Below are 19,592 nucleotides of genomic sequence, written 5' to 3' on the forward strand. Positions count from 1 at the left end.
TTAAAATTGAATTACTTTTATTTTTTTAATCAAACCAACTGAATTATTATTATTATTCAAAATCATTTTTTCCAAATTAATTAAAAAAATAAAAATATAAAATCAAAACGACCAAATTAATCAATTAATCCAATTAAAACTTACATTACTTTGATTAACCAAATTTTTAAATTCTTCACTGTAACCAACCCAAAATATAAAAAACCGAGCAAACTGAATTAAACAAAACCCTAAACTAAACTTTAATTAAAATAGATCCGTTACTTCAATTTAACGGACATTTACTTACCCTCATAACAGCTGTGGCATATAATTTTCAGGAATATGAATAGTCAGGAACGATGATTTTATTAAACAGAAAATTTTCTAACAAAGATACAAAACTTGAATACCGCAGCTTATAAATAACGTTTTTCTGCATTTTTTTCGATTTTGTAATTTTTTTTCCCTTTTTGGGCTCAAATATCTCTCAGCTCAATTGGGATATAATTTTCTCCCTCTCTGCTTTCTATTTCCTTCTGACGCTATTGATCTAGCCTAGTTTTCTGACGCATAAATTAGCAAAGTACTTGAAAAGATATAAATCCTATGTTCCTCACAATTCGTCCTTAACATCCTCAGTGGTGCTCTGCGATTCGGAGCTCTCTTTTGCATCAGAACTCTCGGATTTTGGAGTAGAAGCTGGTTTCTGAAGCTTGAATGGAATCGATGCGTGTTTCTTGATGAACTTGTAAAATGCTACAACAGTGCGATCAACGTCTACAGTGATCTGCCAACAGCCATGAACCACATAAGTTAATAATCAAGGTGACCATTAAGTACTGTGCTAAACTACGAGTTAAAGAAACTATATATAAACAGCATGCTAAAATTTTAATAAACGTTTACCGGATCAAAACTCTTGTTTCCAGCAGGGAAGAAGACGAGGGTTGGGAATCCATCGGACTGCAAAAGAACAAGGAATTACAGAATTTTCTGTCTATTTTTGATAATATTCAACAAAACAATCAATGTGCACCGATACATCATTTAAAGGACAGAAATAGTTCTCCCAGGAAAGCCCCATATATTTACTCTAATATGCATCTGAACAAATAATAGTAATCAATCGGACTTAAATATTAATTTCCAAATGAACTTGCATGTGATAGGCAATTAATAATAAATTAACCTTTTTTTATCGATTAATCTCATCATGAAATTGTTAATGTTTATCAGTTGGTCCATGTTTTTAATTTTGGTCAATCTGTCCCTTACAATTGTTTTCAAATTGATACATTTGGTGCAATTGATAAAAATTGATATGTTTCAAAGGACTAATTGAAAAAAAAAAAGTTAGTTTCGATGTTATACTATGAATTGTGTACATATTGAGGGGGCAAATTGATATTCAAGACTAATAAATCCATGTAAGCAAAAACATGACCTTTCTAACAAAGTAAAACAGGTAAAGTTCCAGGGCATTCAGATTTCACTCAATATATGAATTTCAAGCGTACCTTTGCTCTAGGATGCTCATTTGTTGTGCCGTCCATCTTGGCTATAACAAGAGATTCAATGTCACGTAAATGTTTGGCAAGCTTGTTATATGTTGGCTCCAAAGCTTGGCAATGTCCACACCATGGTGCATAAATCTGGTACAACGTAGGTACATTAAATAATCTCAACACTAGGAAGAGAAACAATAGATTAAACTGATCCATGAAGTTTTCAAGGATACAACAGTACCTCAAGGAGAACATCCTTGGATTCATCCAGGACAATTTCATCAAAGTTATTCCCAACTACTATTTTGACATCCCCGTCATTCTATTGGAATTAAATGAAATGAGTTAGAAATGACAACAAATAAATAAGTAAATTCTCTGGGAGAACACAATAGGGGGAGCTCACTGTTTCAGGAATTGGGTCCGACTTGAAAAAAGGCTTAAGCTTATCTTCAATAAAATCCTCTCCAAAGGCCTGAAGATAGTACAAAATTTAAAAACACATTACATGATCAGCTTTTTCTTTGGCATAGAAAGATGAAAAAACAACAAAGACCAAAGAAACCTTTCCGACCAACATTAGTTAAGACTAAAATGTCTCTGTATGACATAAAAAAAGAAAGCGGTTCGACCTTAATGTTATCCATGGTAATTTCCTTGTCGAATACAAATTTCTTCCCATCATCATTTCCCGTGTAGCCAAGAAGCTGCAAGAAAAAAGATATCACCATTAGTTTAAATTAGAGTGGACATACATTATTACTTTAAAAAGTAAAATGGCATAATTGCACTTGAAGGAAAGATGAAAAAGGTTACTTGGGGAGCTTCTCCAGCAATACCAAAATAATCTGCTACAGGCTTCCCAACTTCTTCATTATCCAATTCAACAAATACAAAGATAAGCTGCATTAAACCATGAAATTAGTACAATTTATAATTCATAAAATTACAATACTCAGTTTGAGAGGAAGTACTGCCCATCTCTTTTGAATACCAAAATATCAAGAAAGATTGTCTCCATAATAGACTTTCAGTAGAAATTTTAACTAATTAAGCAAATGGCATTAACAATGGAACTTTTAGTATACGGCCTGAAGTTACCTTCCCCTTGAACAGTTTAGCAGATTCTTGAAATATTGGGAAAACTCTCTCTGAATCATTTGAAGTAGCAAACAGAAGCATCTATAACAAAAAGATACTTAACCATCAATTTCACCAACCAGTTTATCATTAAAGTGCCTAATACTATTATTACAAGTCAACAGAAAAAAGACAGTACATATACCTGTTTCTTAATTGGACTCTCAAAAACTGAAGGGGCGTTTTCTCTTGTAAAAACTGTCACCAAAGGAAGCTTGTTGGCAAATACGAAATCCACTATCGCAGACTTGGAAAAGTTACCATCTGCACAATAAGAATTTAGACATGAAAAACACCCCTCTTAAGAATTTATTTTGACAGTTCAGTCAAAAGGTAACCAAGAAGAACCAACCAAAATAACCGATTTTCTCGGCTTCCTTCTTAATCATGACCAGAGCAGGACGTTTAACTTCAGAGTCAAGGTGGAAAAGCTTTGCCACGCCAGCGTTTACAGTTTGGTAGAAAGTGACATCATCTTCTAGTCTTGATGCAGCAGCAAGCTCCTCACTTTCAGGACCCTATTGTTATTGAAAAGGATAGAAATAAATAGACCAGAAAGCTCAGTAAATAGGGGGAAAAAAACAATTAGGGGTCAATGCCAAGCATGGTGAAACGATAATGTGCAAGGATCTAAGCTTCAAGAATCAGTACATAGCGTCAGAAACAAGATGAGCAATTTTCCAGAAATTAGTTCCTCTACTCCCAAATATGAATAAATAAATTAGCAAGGTAATCATACAATGAGACAATCATGAAGCATCTCAGCCCTTATCAAATCAGCCAATTTCAGTACCAAAAAAGCAACTAATATGTCACTACCCTACCCTCAAATCACTAATGCTAAGAAAAAGATAGCAACAATTTTCCGCAAATCTCAAGAATGAATTATGTTCATTTTCTACATGTTAAAGGTTCTCTAATAACTCTAGATGTATACTAGCAAATTAATAAATAGTTCTAAAGCATCTACAAAAGCATCAAAAACACAATCTACATAATCATTTCATCGACAAATTGAACTAATCTGAGAGGAAAAAACATACCACTAAAGAATTGAGGTAACCAAGAACAAGTTTACTATCAGAAGTCAAAGCACGTTCAGCATCATCCAATGTAGTAAGATTAGAAATTCCAGGTCCAATTTTCTTCTTTATCCACGTCACTATAGCTTCCCTGATAAACAATCAAATCACAAATATCAATCAAACCGTTACACCTTCAAAAATTCAAATTACAACGATCAAAATCAATCAAAGCCGTTGACACTGCTTACTTTGTGCGTTGACCAGGATATGGCTTGTGGACCCCATCAACAAAGAAATACACAGTAGGAAACCCTTGAATATCATACTCTTGTGCCAGCTCGCTCTGTTCAGTTCCGTCAACTTTCGCCAACACGACATCTTCGCCTTTCAATTCAGTAGCTGCCGCCGCATATTCCGGAGCTAAAGATTGACAATGACCGCACCATGGCGCGTAGAATTCAACCATCACGAACTTATTATTCTCGATCACGTCGGTGAAATTCCTCTCCTTCAAAACGACGACGTCTTTGTCGTCGATTTGTGGCTCCTTGAAGGAATCATCTGATTCGTCAAAATCTGAGTAGTTTTCGAAGTCGTCGTCGTTGTCGATGTCGTCTTCGTCGAATTGGTCGGAATCGGGGTATTGGAGGTGAGATGCGGCGCCGTTTTTGTTGTCGGTGGTGTCTTCTTCTTCGAGGAAGCTGAGATCTTCATCGTCGTCGTCGTCGTTTTTGTTGCTTTTGTTGTCGTTTTCAGATTTGGAGAGAGAGGTAGAGAGTGTAGAGAAGAGAAGGAGAGTGACGAGAGAGAGAAGAAGAAAGAAACGACGAGACATTTTTTTGTCGTTTAAAGTGTGAAAAGGCGACAAGGAAATGAGATCTAGTACTACCAGTTTGTAGTAATATAGAATGCAAGATTGGAAAAAAGAGGGAGTCGAGGATCTTTAAGTCAGATTATACGGCGTCGTTTTAAGGCTGCTTGAAACTCTCTGACCGTTAAACAGGGATCATGTTTTCTTAATCCATTTTATTGAGGATTAATTAGATAAAAAATCACAACTTTTACATATAGTTTCATTTTAATCATGAGTTTTAAAATATAGCATTTCAAGGTATAACTTTTCAATTTTTTTTGAATTCATCATTTTAATATATTTTTGTTGACTAAATTTTTCACTAGATTATTGATTAAAGACTCAAATTACATATTGACACCAAAACTTATTATCTTTCGGTTAGGGTATGTAGGATTATGTATTTTTAGTCATAAAAAATATATCGAATTTTACTTTAATGATAGCTTTGAAACAAAATAAAAGTTCATGTATATAAATGTCAATTTTTAAAAATCGTGATTAAAATAAAATTACAAATAAAGGTCGTAATTTTTTATATAATCTTTTTATTTTTATTTTTATTTTAGACGAATTAAACTATATATAAAAAAAAACTAATTCCAAATTATAATTCCAAAAAAAATGGAGAAATGTTAACAACGGCTTCTAATGGAATTTTCAGGTTTAAATCTGTAATTATAATGTGCATGAATTATACCAACGAGTTATAATTTTAATATTATGAGTGTTGAACAATATTTTTACTAAAGTCGTGGGTCTGATTTTTCCATGAGCGATCCAATTATAATAAAAATATATTAATGTAGACAGCTATTTTTCAGACAGGTAAAAAATAATGCGTCCAATAATAATTTTTAGAGAAACTCGTCCGAGTGACGAGCTAGCAATCTGCATGTCTGAATCCAAGCGTTGCAAATGTGATTGAAACGTAATTAGTCGCAGATAGCCTATAAAAGTTTAAAGAGATTGCGATCTAAGTCTAAGAAATCGGACTAATTGTAATATTTTAGAAGTTTATGGACCAGTTTGCAAGTTTGACGAGCTAAATTGACCATACTCAAATCCCGCTACGCTCACAGTGGCGACTCTATAGGGTTGATCAAACTTATTTTTAACATTAAGAACCAAAATGTTTTCAAAGTGTTTCCAAAAGAAATTGTCATGCACACAACCACATGGCTTAAGTCTTGTCGATCATTTTTATTTACCAAACGTATCCGCACCTACTGCATTGTATTAGATTTCTCTTCTCATCTTACTCTCTAGGGGTCTCTTATACCAGCCCTGATGCTCATACTTGATCTCATATTCTGGCATTAAACTCCAATGCCGAGAGCATCTTTGCGGAGTAGCATCACTCATAGCCCGGTACCTTATTCGCGTATACTCGTGATTGAAGAGACCTATCAAAAGTATATTTGTCCGTGGGGAACTTAAACTGGTTTCTACCAAACCCAATAACTCAGACCGCATACACTCCATCTTAGACACTACCCTCTTACGTAATACCCAATATAATGTTTGTACTTAAGGCATATGATGTCAATGTAAGGATTCTAAATCCATTTTCAAAATATCCAGTTCCAATCTCAATCTTAGGTAAGGCTAACAACTTTTATCCATTTTTCAAAAATTAGATTTTCAAAAATGCCATATGAAGCCATACCTAAATACCATATTCAATAAGTAAAGTCCATTTACTTGGTCAACCTCTAATATCCAATCCAGTCAAGTAAAGTCCATTTACTTGATCAATCGCCAGACTCAATTATATTCTAGGTATTCTTTTAAGGGGACTGCCAAGTCTACTTTTTCTATGTTTTCACACCTTCCAATTATGGGGACAAACAATTATTACATTTACTACACCGCTTGTCTGTTTTAGAACTAATAGAAGAGAGCTTGCAGGTACACGTCGACCATAGCATTTCAGATGCGAAAGTCCAGACCAACACTCCTAGAAATAAACCTCGCCTGGAACTGTGTGTGGGAGGAATAAGGTTGGAAGGAGCAATATGTCTTTGTGATATCAACTGTTCTATGTGCTACATGTTAACTAACCTTGCATATCATAAACATGTATATCGTTCATTCTTGCATCCAGCATGCCATGCATTATGTACTAACCCTTTGTGGATGCAGCCACTAGGAAAGTTTGTCTGATTGCTCTTTGGCAAACACAAGCTGAGAGACTGATCAAGTTGAATAGTCCTACCAAGTCACCATCGACTCCAACTATTGCAATACAAATATCTAGACAGATCAGTGAGCAGCTAAGCAACTCCGCTTCCAGAAAATCTTCCTCTAGCAGAACTTTTGGGTCAGTCAACTTAGCCAGAAGGATAAAATCAATTAAAGTGGTACCAGCCGCAGCGCAGGCTAGTATGGACCAGCTAAGGGGGTAAAGTCATGGATTCCGTCAAGAGACATATTGATGATCTTAAAAAATGGTTCATCGAGTTTACAAAGCCCCGGGGTGAAGCGGGCACCGGTCAAGGTGATGAGCCGACATTTGCTACAAGAAGAGCAAAATTCCATCTTACGAAAATCTCATTGAGGAAATGAGAAAAATGGATGAAGCTGAGAAGAAAAGCATAGAGGTGTATGACATGCTCTAAGGCGAAACAAACAATTAGACAATAGGTGATCAGAGCTGGTTCAGCATTATGTTGTACGATGAGCAGTGCAAGATGGAGAAGGAAAATGACAAGCTCAAGAAGGAGGAAGTCGACCGCTTCCTTAAGAATCCAGAAGCAACCCATTCTGATTTTTATTAGGATTTGGATAAGAAGATAGAACAAATTCAGGCCAACATGCTAGGAAAGAATGTTAACCAGTTCATTAATCTGGATGAATACTCTCTAGGAGAAGACGAAAAGCTACCAGTAAAGTTCAAGATGCCAGAACTATTTCATTTTAATGGAAGGGGTGGCCCTCTTATCCAATTGAAATAGTTCATCTCTGTGATGAACACAACTATCTTATCTATGAATCAGATTTTGAGGGCTTTTTTGAGGTCCTTATAAGGGAATGCATTTTGTTGGTACTATGACTTTCCAATGAAAACAAAGGGGAATTGGAGGGAGTTATACACCGCCTTTATTAACCAGTATAGCTATGGCTCCAAGTTAGAGGTATCCCTAAGGGATTTGGAGTTAACCAGACAGAAATCGGGAGAGACATACTCTAAGTACATGGCTTGATGGATGGACAAGGCTTCATTGCTGAAGGAGAAGTGTTGGTCATTTACCGCAAGTGACGGTATCGCAACTTGTAATATCCGTAAGTACGGAGTCGAACCCACAAGGATGAGAGATTAGATGAGAATGAAAACCGATTTGAAATACAATTCGTTTAGCAATCAAGCATTCAAATTTGATTAAACAACTACATAACAAGAACTAAACAAATAACTATTTAGATACTAAACAAACAATTATCAAACTAAAACAATCACTATTAAATGGATTTTAAAAAAAAGATAAAGAGGTCTAGAGGTTGGTAAATCATGCCAAAATGAATCCTAGGTAATTGGGTCATATAGTGATATTGGTTCGGGTCAAGCTATCCTAAGGTATCAATTCCGCTCTCTAACTTACAATTCAAAGAACCGAAGTTTAATTAATACACCGAAATCTAAATCGCTCTCGCATACTAATCAGACCTGATTAATCCGCAAACTAACAACCACCTAAGCCCTAAACCGCTCTCCCATGATTAAGCCCTAGGCTTGTATTTAACTAGGTCTGTTTAATTAAATAACTCTCGTTCAATTAATTAAACACACAACAAAGATTAAGAGATCACTTTAATCTAAGCATTAAGCCTAATAAACACAACAAACTCTAATCAGAAGTTAACCCTAATTACTTAATCAACAAGTCATGACAATCATTAACAACCTCTAAACTAAAGAGTTTAGCCAACCATAATTACACAAGCACTAAGAACTATAGCAATAACTACTAAGCACCATAATAGTAAGAATATAATACTTCAAATAGAAAATGATGTAACTCAAAACCATTCAATAGATAATGAAGCTTGATAATGATAGAAGGATTTGTATTAATGAAGGAATAAAAACCCAAAATCTGAGAATAGCATTCAAGAACACTAAGAACAATAATGAGTTCTTAAAAGTAGAGAGCAAAAGGAATAAAAATACTATCTAAAGAGGATAGTTTTTTCTAAAATGATGCGTTTATTAAACCTAAAAGATAAGGTGACTTATATAGTCACGACAAAAGAGGAAAGTAAAAACATCCTATTATACAAGTGTTTGGCCAAAATGGTAAGTGGGCCAAACAAAGCATAACAATCCAACCTGATTTTGTTTCCTTTGTTTTCCACAGGTCTCGATCGAGAAGCACTCTGACATGGGCTTCTCGATCGAGAAGCAATTTGAGCTCCTCTTCGCATAATTTTGGGACAAAGGTCTCGGTCGAGAAGAAATTTGGAATGGCCTTCTCGATCGAGACAAGTGTAAAAGACAACTTCTCGATTGCACTTCTTGGCCTTCTCGACAGAGACAAGGCTTGAACCTTGTGTTGCTTCAATTCTTCGCTTTAAACTTCCGTCTTCATGATTTCTTCGTTCTTTTGCTCTTTTGGGTCCAAAAACTATGTCATTCGCTCAGTTTACCTGAAATTTCCCACACACGTAATAAGGCATATAATCACTTAAAAACGCATGACAAAACATGTAAAGTGATGCAAAAGTGACTTGAGAATAAGGAGTATTTTACTCCTATCAAGAAGCCTTCTAAAAAAGATCAGGCCAAGATCGTTGTTAAGAACGTCCTCCCATATTGGATCAAACGTCTCCAAAATATGAATCTTAAGACCTAATTTGATGATCTACTTGACGATGGAATACAATTAGAAGAAATTGAATCAGAGAAGAAGTGAAGCACACCTATAGGGGGTTAACGACCAAATTACGAGTCCGCTAGCAAGAGTGCTAATGTGAATTTTGTCAAGAGATAAGGACCAGGTATAAGGAAGTTCTCAAAGTTCCATATTCCACTCAACAAGGTCAAATACAGAGTACTGAAGTGAGATCTCTTACAACCCAGGCCGCCCATGAATCCTCCAAATCCAAATGCACTGAATTATAACCCCAATGCCCATTATAAGTTTCAACAGATGTAAGGGCATCATACAGATTCATGCATCACATTAAAGCACGATACCCAAAACTTGATCGACGATGGAAAAATCACTGATTCATTGATAGGCCAACCCATCACATAGAAGAAAACAATGCCAAATTACCATGATGCGCCACCGGCGAAAAGCTTGTGTACCATCAATTTTGGCCTAACTCATGATGAGTTCATGAATTCGTTCTCTGAGACCAGCTTTGAAAATCCGGCGAAGGTGGGATCCGGATATGAAGTGCTAGTTGATAAGCCTATATTGAGTTTGTTTGAGATCACAAGAATTAATAACCTTCCCCACCTGGAACCATGAACTGTGTGAGTACCATAGGGATTTGGCCACTCAAAAGAGGATTGCGCGGAGCTGAAGAGCGCTATTTTGAAACTAATTGAACAATGAAAGATCGAGAAGCCTTCTTTTCAGATAATGAAGATCGATAGAGGTCGTGAAACGAGAAAATTGAGAAAGAGGTCATGGACTCTTTTTCTGATATCAAGGCTCTTAGGCATATGGATCTATAGGGACAACCATCTAGGGAATTTTATTTCCAGGTATTTTACACCCTCTCACCCAGCACTCCCCTCGAGGAGATTGTGCCAATCAGTTGGGGCCTAGAGTTTGATGATGTCGATTGGGTAGTGGATGTTCCAAATGAGAAATTGAAAGTGGGAGACCAGAATGCTAAGGCCGTAAGGCTTATCAATGTGTTGTACGACTCAGAAGAAGACGGCAATGGGGAAGAGTTCGTGATCATAAAAGGCTCAAGCTGGCAGATACCATGTGAACAAGGTTACTCAGAAAGACGAGCCAGACTTATCCAGAAAGAAAGAATCAATGATCCTAGAAAAGGGGCGAGATACGGAAGAAAAATCCACTCAAGGAGAAAGTTTGAAAGTGGAGCAGCTTAAGAAGGTCAAATCAGGCAAGACCATTTGGGACCTGCTGATACGTTCCAAATATCACCGAAAAGCGATAGTGCAAGCACTATCCATGATGGCGATCGAGCCTGATGTAGACTCTAACGTTCATGATTAAAAGCTTTACATAGGAGTATAGGCAAACGTTTAAACGGACTGTACCACCCAAATAAAAGACGAAGAGAGAAAGCTTCCCACCAGTTGTTGGAGATAACCGCCTAGTAAATGTCCGGATACCTATCTCGGAGTGGGATGGTCTAAGTAGTGAGAGGAGAAGTTCATTAAAGCCTCCTCATAATTATCGACAACGTCGTGTAAAGCACTCACAAAAAATAGTCAATTATAAAAATTTGAAAGGACTAACTAACGAAAGGGGTATGATCGCTTGAAACAGAAAATATCTCAATTGTACCGATTATTCAATGAGCTAGTAAAATAGATCTTTTATCATGCATGCATGTTATGATTATTTTGACCAACACATGTACCTAGAAAGAACAAGCAAATTACCATAAATTCTAAAAGCATAATCTTTGAGACAATGGAATAATTTTTTTTTTTTATCAATAATGAAAATCCAAAATCATGAACAACAAGAGTTGGGACACCAAGGGAAATATTATATTCACGGAGAGTTGCAACTCAATTATCTCGAGCGAATTGCCCACCAAACTAAAGGATCTAGGGAATTTTACGATTCCATGCAAAATATGTGATCTTAATGCATTTAATTGTCTTTGTGATGTGAGCATAAATCTAATGCCTTTGTGTCTTTTCAAGGATTTATTTGGCGATCAACCGGTGAAGTAAACCTCCATAATGCTCCAATTGGCCGATTATTCGCTCAAGAAACCGCACAAAGTAATAGAAGACGTACTAGGAAAAATGGACAAGTTCATCTTCCCGGTGGACTTTGTCGTGCTTGATTATATGGTCGACAAGGATTGCCCAATGACTCTCGGGATAAAATTAAAGATTATTATTTTAATTGAGACAAAATTAAAGACTATTATTTTAATTGAAGTTGTCATTCCGAAATTGACAACTCCAGGTATTTATATTTAATTATGTATGTTTATTCATCTAATCTCTTTGTTTGTGTTTTATTCATTATGTGTAGTTAAATTCCTTGTTCGGGGGTTGGTATTTAAATATGTATTATTGATTTTATTGGATTTGGATTGAGTTACGATTTTATAGTGTTTTAATTATCGAACTTAATGCGTAATTTAGATTGATCACCTAAATTTATGATTTGCGTTTAATTAATGACTTGAGAGAGCTTTAATTGAATAGACCGATAATTAAGAACCTAAAATATAATATCGTGAGAGCGAGTTAGATTTTAGGTAATCGTTAGAATTTGCTTAATAATTATTTTTTAATTAATTAATTGGTGTTTAATGTCATGAGAGTGAGTTAGGTATTGATTAGTTCATTGAATTGTAGTTTTATCGATCTTAGACTTGAGAGAGCGGGATTATGTGGTTTATAATATCTCGATTCTCAATAAATTGCTAGGCATGATCCGTAAAAATTGATAATCGTATGAAAAATATTAGCCTTGAACTTTTATTCATATTGTCTTAAATCCAATTTAATTGAATTTGGTTGTTCAATTTAATTTTTAAATACAAACATCTTTGTTATTTGATAACCGATCGAAGAAATAAACATGATCAATGTGTTAAGTCCATTGTCTCTGTGAGATTGATACTTGATCTACCAAGTTATATTACTTGCGCGATACCGTCACTTGCGGTTTTTGCTAACAGTGTCATCTTCTTCTGAGTCGTACCACACATTGATAGGCCTGACGGCCTTGACATTATGGTCTAACACTTTAAATTTCTCATCCAAAACATCCACTATTCGATCTATATCATCAAACTCTGGCCCCCAGCCGGTTGGCACAATCTCCTCAAAGGGAGTGGTGGGTGAAGGGGTGTAAAATACCTGAAAATCAAATTTACCAGATGGTTGTCCCAGTAGATCCATTTGCCTATGAGACTTGATGTTAGAAAAAGAGTCCACAACCTCTTTCTCAGTTTTTTCGTTCTCATGATCTCCGTCGATCTTCATTATCTGGAAAGAAGGCTTTTCGATCTTTCCTTGTTCAATTAGTTTCAAAATAGCGTTCTTCAGCTCCGCGCAATTTTCTGTCGAGTGGCCAAATTTCCCATGGTACTCACACAGTTCATCATTCAAGGTGGGGAGAGTTATCATTCCTTGTGATCTCAATTGTCTAAACAGACTTGACATAGGCTTATAAGCTAGTGTTTCATATCCGGATCCCGTCTTCGTCGGATTTTCAGAGCTGATTTTAGAGAATGAATTCATGACCTCGTCGTGTGCTAGACCAGAAATTGATGGTTTACAAGCTCTTCGGCGGTGGCGCCTCATGGTAGATCGGCAATGGGTTATCTTGTGTGTTGGGCTGGCCTATCAATAGCCCAGTGATCTTTCTATCGTCGACCAGGTTTTGGATAATATGCTTTAACGTGATGCACGAATCTGTATGATGTCCCTACGACTGAATTATAATTTTATAGAAATAGAGATAATGATTTTTTTAATTTTGTTTAAATAGATCGGCATGACAAAACATCAATACCTATTTAAAAAAATGTGTATAAATTGTTATAGTATTGCATGAAATAGCAATTGTATAGCCTGCAAATATGCAGCATGCTAATAGAATGAGTTTCTCTTTTGTTCTCAACTTACTATAGATCACATTTATTTGATGAATTCCTAATTTTATGGAGTAAATTGGATAAAAAGTTCATCCACTTTATTAGTTCATACCAATAAATTGAACAAATATCCGATAATTAAACTAACAAAAAAAATTGTGAGTTTCACATTTTAAACTTAAAATTGTTTAAAGCTAAAAAAATATTTTAAAAAATTCCCCAGCTTATGGATTAAGTCTGCATCAATTGATATTAAAGTATATGACAAAGATCTGCATTTGGTTTAAATTAAACAATATTTATAAGGATGTATAAATTTTCAAAATGAACCAAATTGAACCCGTCAAGTTTCTTTTTTGAAAGGTAGAATTAATTTATAAAGACATAAGCACAAGTAATGAAAGTCATATCACAAAAAATACAATATCATCTCCAAGTTTGAACTACGTACCAAATACTAACCCACCATCCAAGATAAGTAAAAAATAAATCGAAAAAGCGAAAAATCTAGAAATGAATCCCGTAAACTTAACACAACGAAGATTTAAGCTTCCGTTGAACGGGGTATTTGAATAATTCTTTTTCCAATTTGAAAAACAATCCGCTCTATCAGATGAAGGCTAGTATTTTCGGTTTTCATCTTAAAAAAAAAATCTAAAAAGATAAATCTATAAACCTCTCAATTTTTAGATCAACAAGAACATAAATATAAAATTCGAACGGACGCTAAAGATTCTTGAGCGGTCTAAAACATTAGATCAAAGAGGTGCGAAAATACCTTACAAGTTTATTCAAGCAAAATAGAAATCCAAATAAAAAAAACACCTTAAAAAATTTATTGAAACAAGAAAAATAAATCTACAAATAATAATATTATGGGCGGAGAGAAAATAATTTTCCAGTTAACCGGAAAATCATCTTCTCCCACCCTCAAAAAGAAGAAGAGAAAATCTTTTATTTTTAGAGAGAAGTGAGAGCAAAATTTTAAAAAGAGCTTCCTTAACCCGTCAAGTTTATTATGCATGTTTATATTAAAATTTAATTTAAAAATTTTATATGTTCAAAAAATTAAATTGAATCGAAAACCAAAATTCTTTTTATATTATCAAACTGAAATTTGTTCGATTTAACTATTCAATTTAGTTCTATTTTGCAGAACCCTTGTGAGATTGACTTTCAATTATGTTTATAGCTGAGTAACAAAAAAAAAAATCAAAGACAAGAATCAATGAATCATTGATTCTCTATACTATAATCAAAATCAAAGACAAGAATCATTACTATTAAATGGAGACCATGGAAAAGAAAATAGTTAATGATTTTATATCCAAAAGGCAAATTTATAGCTTTAAAGGACATGAAAGATTGTAAAGTCAGAAAAAAAAGTCTGACCACTGTAATACTGTGATGGTCTTAGAAGGGCAAATAATGTACTAAAACTTCCAATTTCCTAACTCTATAGCTTATCCTATGATGGTACACTTTTTAAAAAATTTAAACCAATTAAAGAATGGGACTATAATTGCAGGGAAAGATAATAACTCAGTTTTAACTTTTAATTAATCACTTAAAGAGTTCACTACCAAGTCTTACGGAGCCTATCTCATCACCTTGCAAATATCCCATTCCTCTCCCTTGAATCTGCTCTATCTCTTCAACAATTCTTGTCATTGATGGTCTTTTTCTACCAATATCTATACATTGCAATGCCACCTCCATCAGCTGTCTTGCAGCTTCCGTTTTCCGCTCCCCGAGCGTCTTATCGATGAAGTTTTCAAGATTGCACTCCCTTGCCTTCAGTTTTGATTAAGAAAAAAATGAGTTCATCAAGAGACAGCGGTGTGGTTCAGCCGAGGGGTGTGCATTTGGATCGAATAAAATCGAGCTTTTACTTTTTTTTATCCAAAACCGAACCGCATTTACAAGGATGTAAAAAATTTCAATTGCAGTTTGGTTTTATTGATTTGGTTTGCCTAAAACATAACTGAAATTTTTTATGTTCTAAACCGAATCGAACCAAAACCCCCAAAAAGGTTATAATACAAAACCAAATTGAACTTAATTTATCAGTTCAATCTGATTATTCGGTTTTTGCATACCCCGAGACTTCAGGCAATAAAGTCCAAAGATTGTTGGCAAACCAAAAATAAGCTGTATTTACCTCATTTACTAAGTTGTGCCCTGAGATGAACATGTATTTCCCATGTGCATTGCGGCCGCTTATTAGCTCAAGCACGAAGATACCAAAACTATAGACATCACTTTGCTCCGAAAAGTTGGTCAGCGAATTTAACCTTTAGGAAAGGGAAAAAAATACATCAGAAATAGCATCAGCGTCTAGATTAAGAACCGAATGAAGGATACAACTAAGAAAGAAATCGGCAAGATGATCTACAGTTGCCAACTTGGCTTGCTAAAAAGGAGTACTCAATAGTACAAGAGAAAGGTAGAACTACTAAATTGCATACTATCTTAACTGTTGATCTATATTGCATGGAAACAGAAATGAAAGTGCTGATATGGAAATTGATATGTTTTACAAGAATGTGTTATAAATATAAAATTATGGAGTTCCAGAAGCATTTCCAAGAACAGAAAGTCAGAAACGAACATGACAAGTTTCTATGCAACATAGTTGTAGACGCATACTAAGCATGGCTTGAGAACCAACACGCACAAATCGGATGTATATTATTGAAGTTATTTAGATCAGTGTTCATACCCAATTTATGCTAAGGTTTACACGTCCAAATGATTACACCAAACAGTATGCATACTAATCTCATAAAGGGAAAATGTGATTATATAGGCAAGTAGCGTACAAGTTTGTATGCTTGAAAGAAATTACATACTCTGGATCAAGAAAGTAATCCATGGCTGAAGATGACCCAGCGCGATGACTCGCCATTACCAATTTACATATTCCGTAATCAGAAACTTTGGCAGTAAAGTTATCACCTAAAAGAACATTACTAGTTCTGAAGTGCATATGCAGGAGAGGAGGAACCAAACTGTGGATGTATTGGAGGCCTGATTAAAGAAAGATTTAATAATAAAATTGTCAATAACTATAAAAAATTATGTTGATGCATGTAAAAATGGTTGAGATGGAAGAAAATTAACCGACGCAGATACCTTTTCCAGCTCCCAACGCAATCGACAGCCTTTGCCGCATGTCTAACTTTCCAATGGGTAAACCTTCAGTATCTGGGGGTCAAAGTAAATTTAAAAGAATCCCATTTCTCTTAACAGAGTGATAAAGAACGAAAAGGCTAGTAATATTACCATAGAGGTAATTCCCTACATTTCCATTAGATATGTAATCATATACAAGTAATTGCTGATGGTTATCTTCACAATAGCCGATAAGGTCGAGAAGATGCTTGTGGCGAGCTGAAGCTATGTGTTTCACCTGCATTGCACAAGTGCCCGGCGGATTAAACAAGAATACACAGCGTAGCTTCTACAGTGCTACTCATTCAAGTCTGCACTGAAGTTTGTAGAATACAAATGGAAAATCAGCGTAAATACAAGTACGGCATTTATAAGTTATTTGAAGAGACATGATAATTTAAAGGGTACGGTGAAATCAAATTTATAACAGAACTTAGCTATACCTCGTGAACAAAATCGTGAACTGAGTTATGCAGGCATCTCTTAACTGCCACAATTGATCCATCTAGAAGTAGTCCCTTATAAACCAAACCGAATGTCCCTTCACCTATGATATTACTCTGACTGAAATTGCGTGTAGCACGCTCAAGCTCCAGGATTGACAATTGCCTTAAATCTTTTGAACCAAGAGGAGACTGTGCAGTAGCATAGGGGGAAATGTCACCTCTTGCCGAATCAGCTGTTCAGAGAGGGACAGAGAGAGCTATTCAAATACTTAAAAAAATTGAAACCCATTTCGATTTGCATTTCATACACAAAAGAGATTTACTTATATATATTTGTTTGAAAATGTAAGACAACAAGCTCACTTACAAGGAGGAGATATCACAGAAGATGCTGTCTCAGATCCGTGCCTCAGAAACTTCTTAATACGCATCAAGCACATGTAAACTAGCACCACTATGGATATCACTAGTAGGGCGGCTCCAGCACCACCAATAATGGCAGCAAATTTCTGCTTGTTTGATTTCTTATCATTAGATGGTGGCAAGGGTGTTAATGTTGGAACACTATTGTCCTTACGCACTGCAGCAACTGTTCTTTCAGTCGGAGAATCTGAGGACAAATTTTTTGAAGATGCCAACTTGACAAATCCTGTCTGCAGATTAAGTGGATGTCTTCTAGATGTAAGCCTGCGATATATAAAAACCCAAGATTAGGAATATTGCAGAAAAGAAACACTTAATATACTCGAAAGGCATTTACTTCAAGCAAGTCCCCAGACTTGTTAAATTGATGACTGGCAATAGATTATGCTGATATTAATTTGATGCTTTGGACATGAAGAAAAATATTTTACAGGCAGGCATATCTTATAGAATGAGAGAGAGCGAGAGAGCTTACGAAGAAACAACACCTGGGTCATTCAGTTTATTACAGTTGCCACTTGCCCATTGTCTTAGGCATGAGTATCTTCCCGTCTTGCCACCGGAATGTTGAGGACTGCCAACTGTGCTCTTACTAACAACTAATGCTTCAACTATATAGTAGTACCAAAAATCAGTTTGCTTGGATAATAATCGCAGCGGCTTTCAGCAGAATAACAAGAATCAAGCTTATGATCTTGCTAATAGCCACAAGGCAAGTTAGTTCAGGTTATGCTACAGGAAGGCTGTGAAAGCCGGTGCTACGCTACTTCATCAAATCAGAATTGGTACGAATTATGACTACGGTGGCTGTAAACAATGAGCAGGAAAAAGATAGAAGGCTTACCATATAGTTTTTGGTTTTTGCTATTAGGTTCGAGGAGTTGAATCAATATGAGCAGCGGCAGTTGTTGCCACCAGAACAAGTGCATTGTAATGAAGAATCACTCCATGGAAGCTCCCAACAGCAAATTAACATCAACAATTATCCTGGACAAAAATGCAACTTTAATTACTAAACCAAAGTTACCAAACACCTATTTTCTAATGCAATGTAGTACACAACAAGAATTTAAAAGAAAAAAGCTAAATTTTCTACCACTATGAAGATAAATTGATTTTTAAGTTCTCCTATTGAAAAGAAAAAATTAGATGATTATACATCTTTGTTTCATGATTAATAAACTAACAGATGATTAGAATGAATTCTGTTCACAAAGAGCAAACAAATAACTCCTTTTGAGTATTTTTTAAAAGACTCATAAAGCACATACTTTCTGTGTAAATCATTATATGGTTCAAACTTAGCACCACCAGGATAAGAAAAACTAACCAGAAATTCAAATTGGCCTGAGAATTTTAACATACCAAAGCCCGGAAGAATAAAGTTACCACCTTTCCTTGACTTGGGTTGCAGCTAAAAAGAAGAAAAAGACTTGCAGAAGACAAATAATTGTCCTTATTGAAGTGGACAAGTATAAGTTCTTAGTAGGGGCTAAAATCTATCAACAATACTATCACATTTGATAGAAAACCCAAATTACAAATCCCAAAAGATTCCCATGGAAAATGCTTGCAGACAACACACCACTACATTATCAGCAGTTCTAATGATGGAATGGAACACAAGCTTTAAGACCAATTTTCAATCTTGCAGACAAAAAGAAAAATAGAATTTCTTTACACAATCAAGCCAGCATTGCTAATTCTCAAAATCATGCATATACTGTAAAGTTTATAACTTTTCCATTAAAAGTTAACAACTTTTACTAATTTAAACAGTTAAACCACTGAATTTAAGAACCCAGAAACTGACTCAAGACAAAGCAAATGTAAGTGAAAAGTGAAGAAAATGAGCTGAAAAGCTAGAGAGATAAAGAGGGTAATTAGTTACCATTAAAGGTGGCAATGGCTCCATATGCTGCAAGAATTAAAAGTGAAAGAGAATCCATAGAAATAAAGGAACAGAACAGTTTTTTGATGAGTACAGTGTGGGGCTGGTTTTAGATTTCATGAGGCATTCTTTAATGGCTTTGCATTTAAGAAGAAGAAGCACATCCTAAAAAAGCAGCCAAAGACAAACACATAAATTTAATGCAACGTATGAAAATTTAGAATTGGGGACCAATCTTTTTGTTTGTGTGAGACAAATAACAGAACAAACAAACTCTATGTTGTTCTGATGATGTTCAATTCTTGGGGTTTTCACATGGCAGGCAGGGGGCGGTCTTTATGATCACTTGCTGGCTAATGGCTATGTTGGTCTGGT

The 19,592-nt window shown here is 35.3% G+C and overlaps 2 protein-coding genes across 3 annotated transcripts; both read right to left on the bottom strand.

The window, feature by feature from the left end:
* Window positions 1–329: 329 nt before the first annotated feature.
* LOC126663906 (protein disulfide isomerase-like 1-4) lies at window positions 330–4,567 on the bottom strand. Its single transcript, XM_050356457.2, has 12 exons — window positions 3,901–4,567; window positions 3,671–3,800; window positions 2,980–3,145; window positions 2,773–2,891; window positions 2,589–2,669; window positions 2,304–2,390; window positions 2,120–2,194; window positions 1,894–1,962; window positions 1,729–1,809; window positions 1,500–1,634; window positions 889–945; window positions 330–769 (listed from the first exon to the last, which is right to left on the bottom strand). Exons 1-12 carry the CDS (start codon window positions 4,485–4,487, stop codon window positions 596–598), a joined length of 1,761 nt encoding a protein of 586 aa, XP_050212414.1. The 5' UTR covers window positions 4,488–4,567; the 3' UTR covers window positions 330–595.
* A 10,015-nt stretch (window positions 4,568–14,582) lies between these two features.
* Window positions 14,583–19,592, bottom strand: LOC126665954 (probable serine/threonine-protein kinase PBL28). Of its 2 annotated transcripts, none has more exons than XM_050358897.2 (10): window positions 19,218–19,592; window positions 18,171–18,313; window positions 17,802–17,937; window positions 17,271–17,590; window positions 16,901–17,136; window positions 16,569–16,695; window positions 16,419–16,490; window positions 16,136–16,313; window positions 15,445–15,577; window positions 14,583–15,077 (listed from the first exon to the last, which is right to left on the bottom strand). In XM_050358897.2, the coding sequence occupies exons 2-10, from the start codon at window positions 18,253–18,255 to the stop codon at window positions 14,847–14,849; spliced, it is 1,518 nt and encodes a 505-aa protein (XP_050214854.1). In that variant the 5' UTR covers window positions 18,256–18,313; window positions 19,218–19,592; the 3' UTR covers window positions 14,583–14,846. The 2 variants fall into 2 exon arrangements, with proteins under 2 accessions (XP_050214854.1, XP_050214855.1); XM_050358898.2 differs by lacking the exon at window positions 19,218–19,592 and adding an exon at window positions 18,657–19,194.

Source organism: Mercurialis annua, linkage group LG1-X (assembly GCF_937616625.2).
Source record: "Mercurialis annua linkage group LG1-X, ddMerAnnu1.2, whole genome shotgun sequence".
NCBI lineage: Eukaryota > Viridiplantae > Streptophyta > Magnoliopsida > Malpighiales > Euphorbiaceae > Mercurialis > Mercurialis annua.

Excerpts from the sequence above, each read along its gene's own strand:
- LOC126665954 (XM_050358897.2), bottom strand. The coding sequence starts at position 18,255 with ATGCACTTGTTCTGGTGGCAACAACTGCCGCTGCTCATATTGATTCAA. Across the intron at positions 17,137-17,270 it reads TTCTGTGATATCTCCTCCTT|CTGATTCGGCAAGAGGTGAC; the intron begins GTAAGTGAGCTT and ends CTCTCTGAACAG. Across the intron at positions 15,078-15,444 it reads GGCACAACTTAGTAAATGAG|GCAAGGGAGTGCAATCTTGA; the intron begins GTAAATACAGCT and ends TCAAAACTGAAG.
- LOC126663906 (XM_050356457.2), bottom strand. The coding sequence starts at position 4,487 with ATGTCTCGTCGTTTCTTTCTTCTTCTCTCTCTCGTCACTCTCCTTCTC. Across the intron at positions 2,391-2,588 it reads CTAAACTGTTCAAGGGGAAG|CTTATCTTTGTATTTGTTGA; the intron begins GTAACTTCAGGC and ends GGTTTAATGCAG. Across the intron at positions 946-1,499 it reads ATGAGCATCCTAGAGCAAAG|TCCGATGGATTCCCAACCCT; the intron begins GTACGCTTGAAA and ends GTTCTTTTGCAG.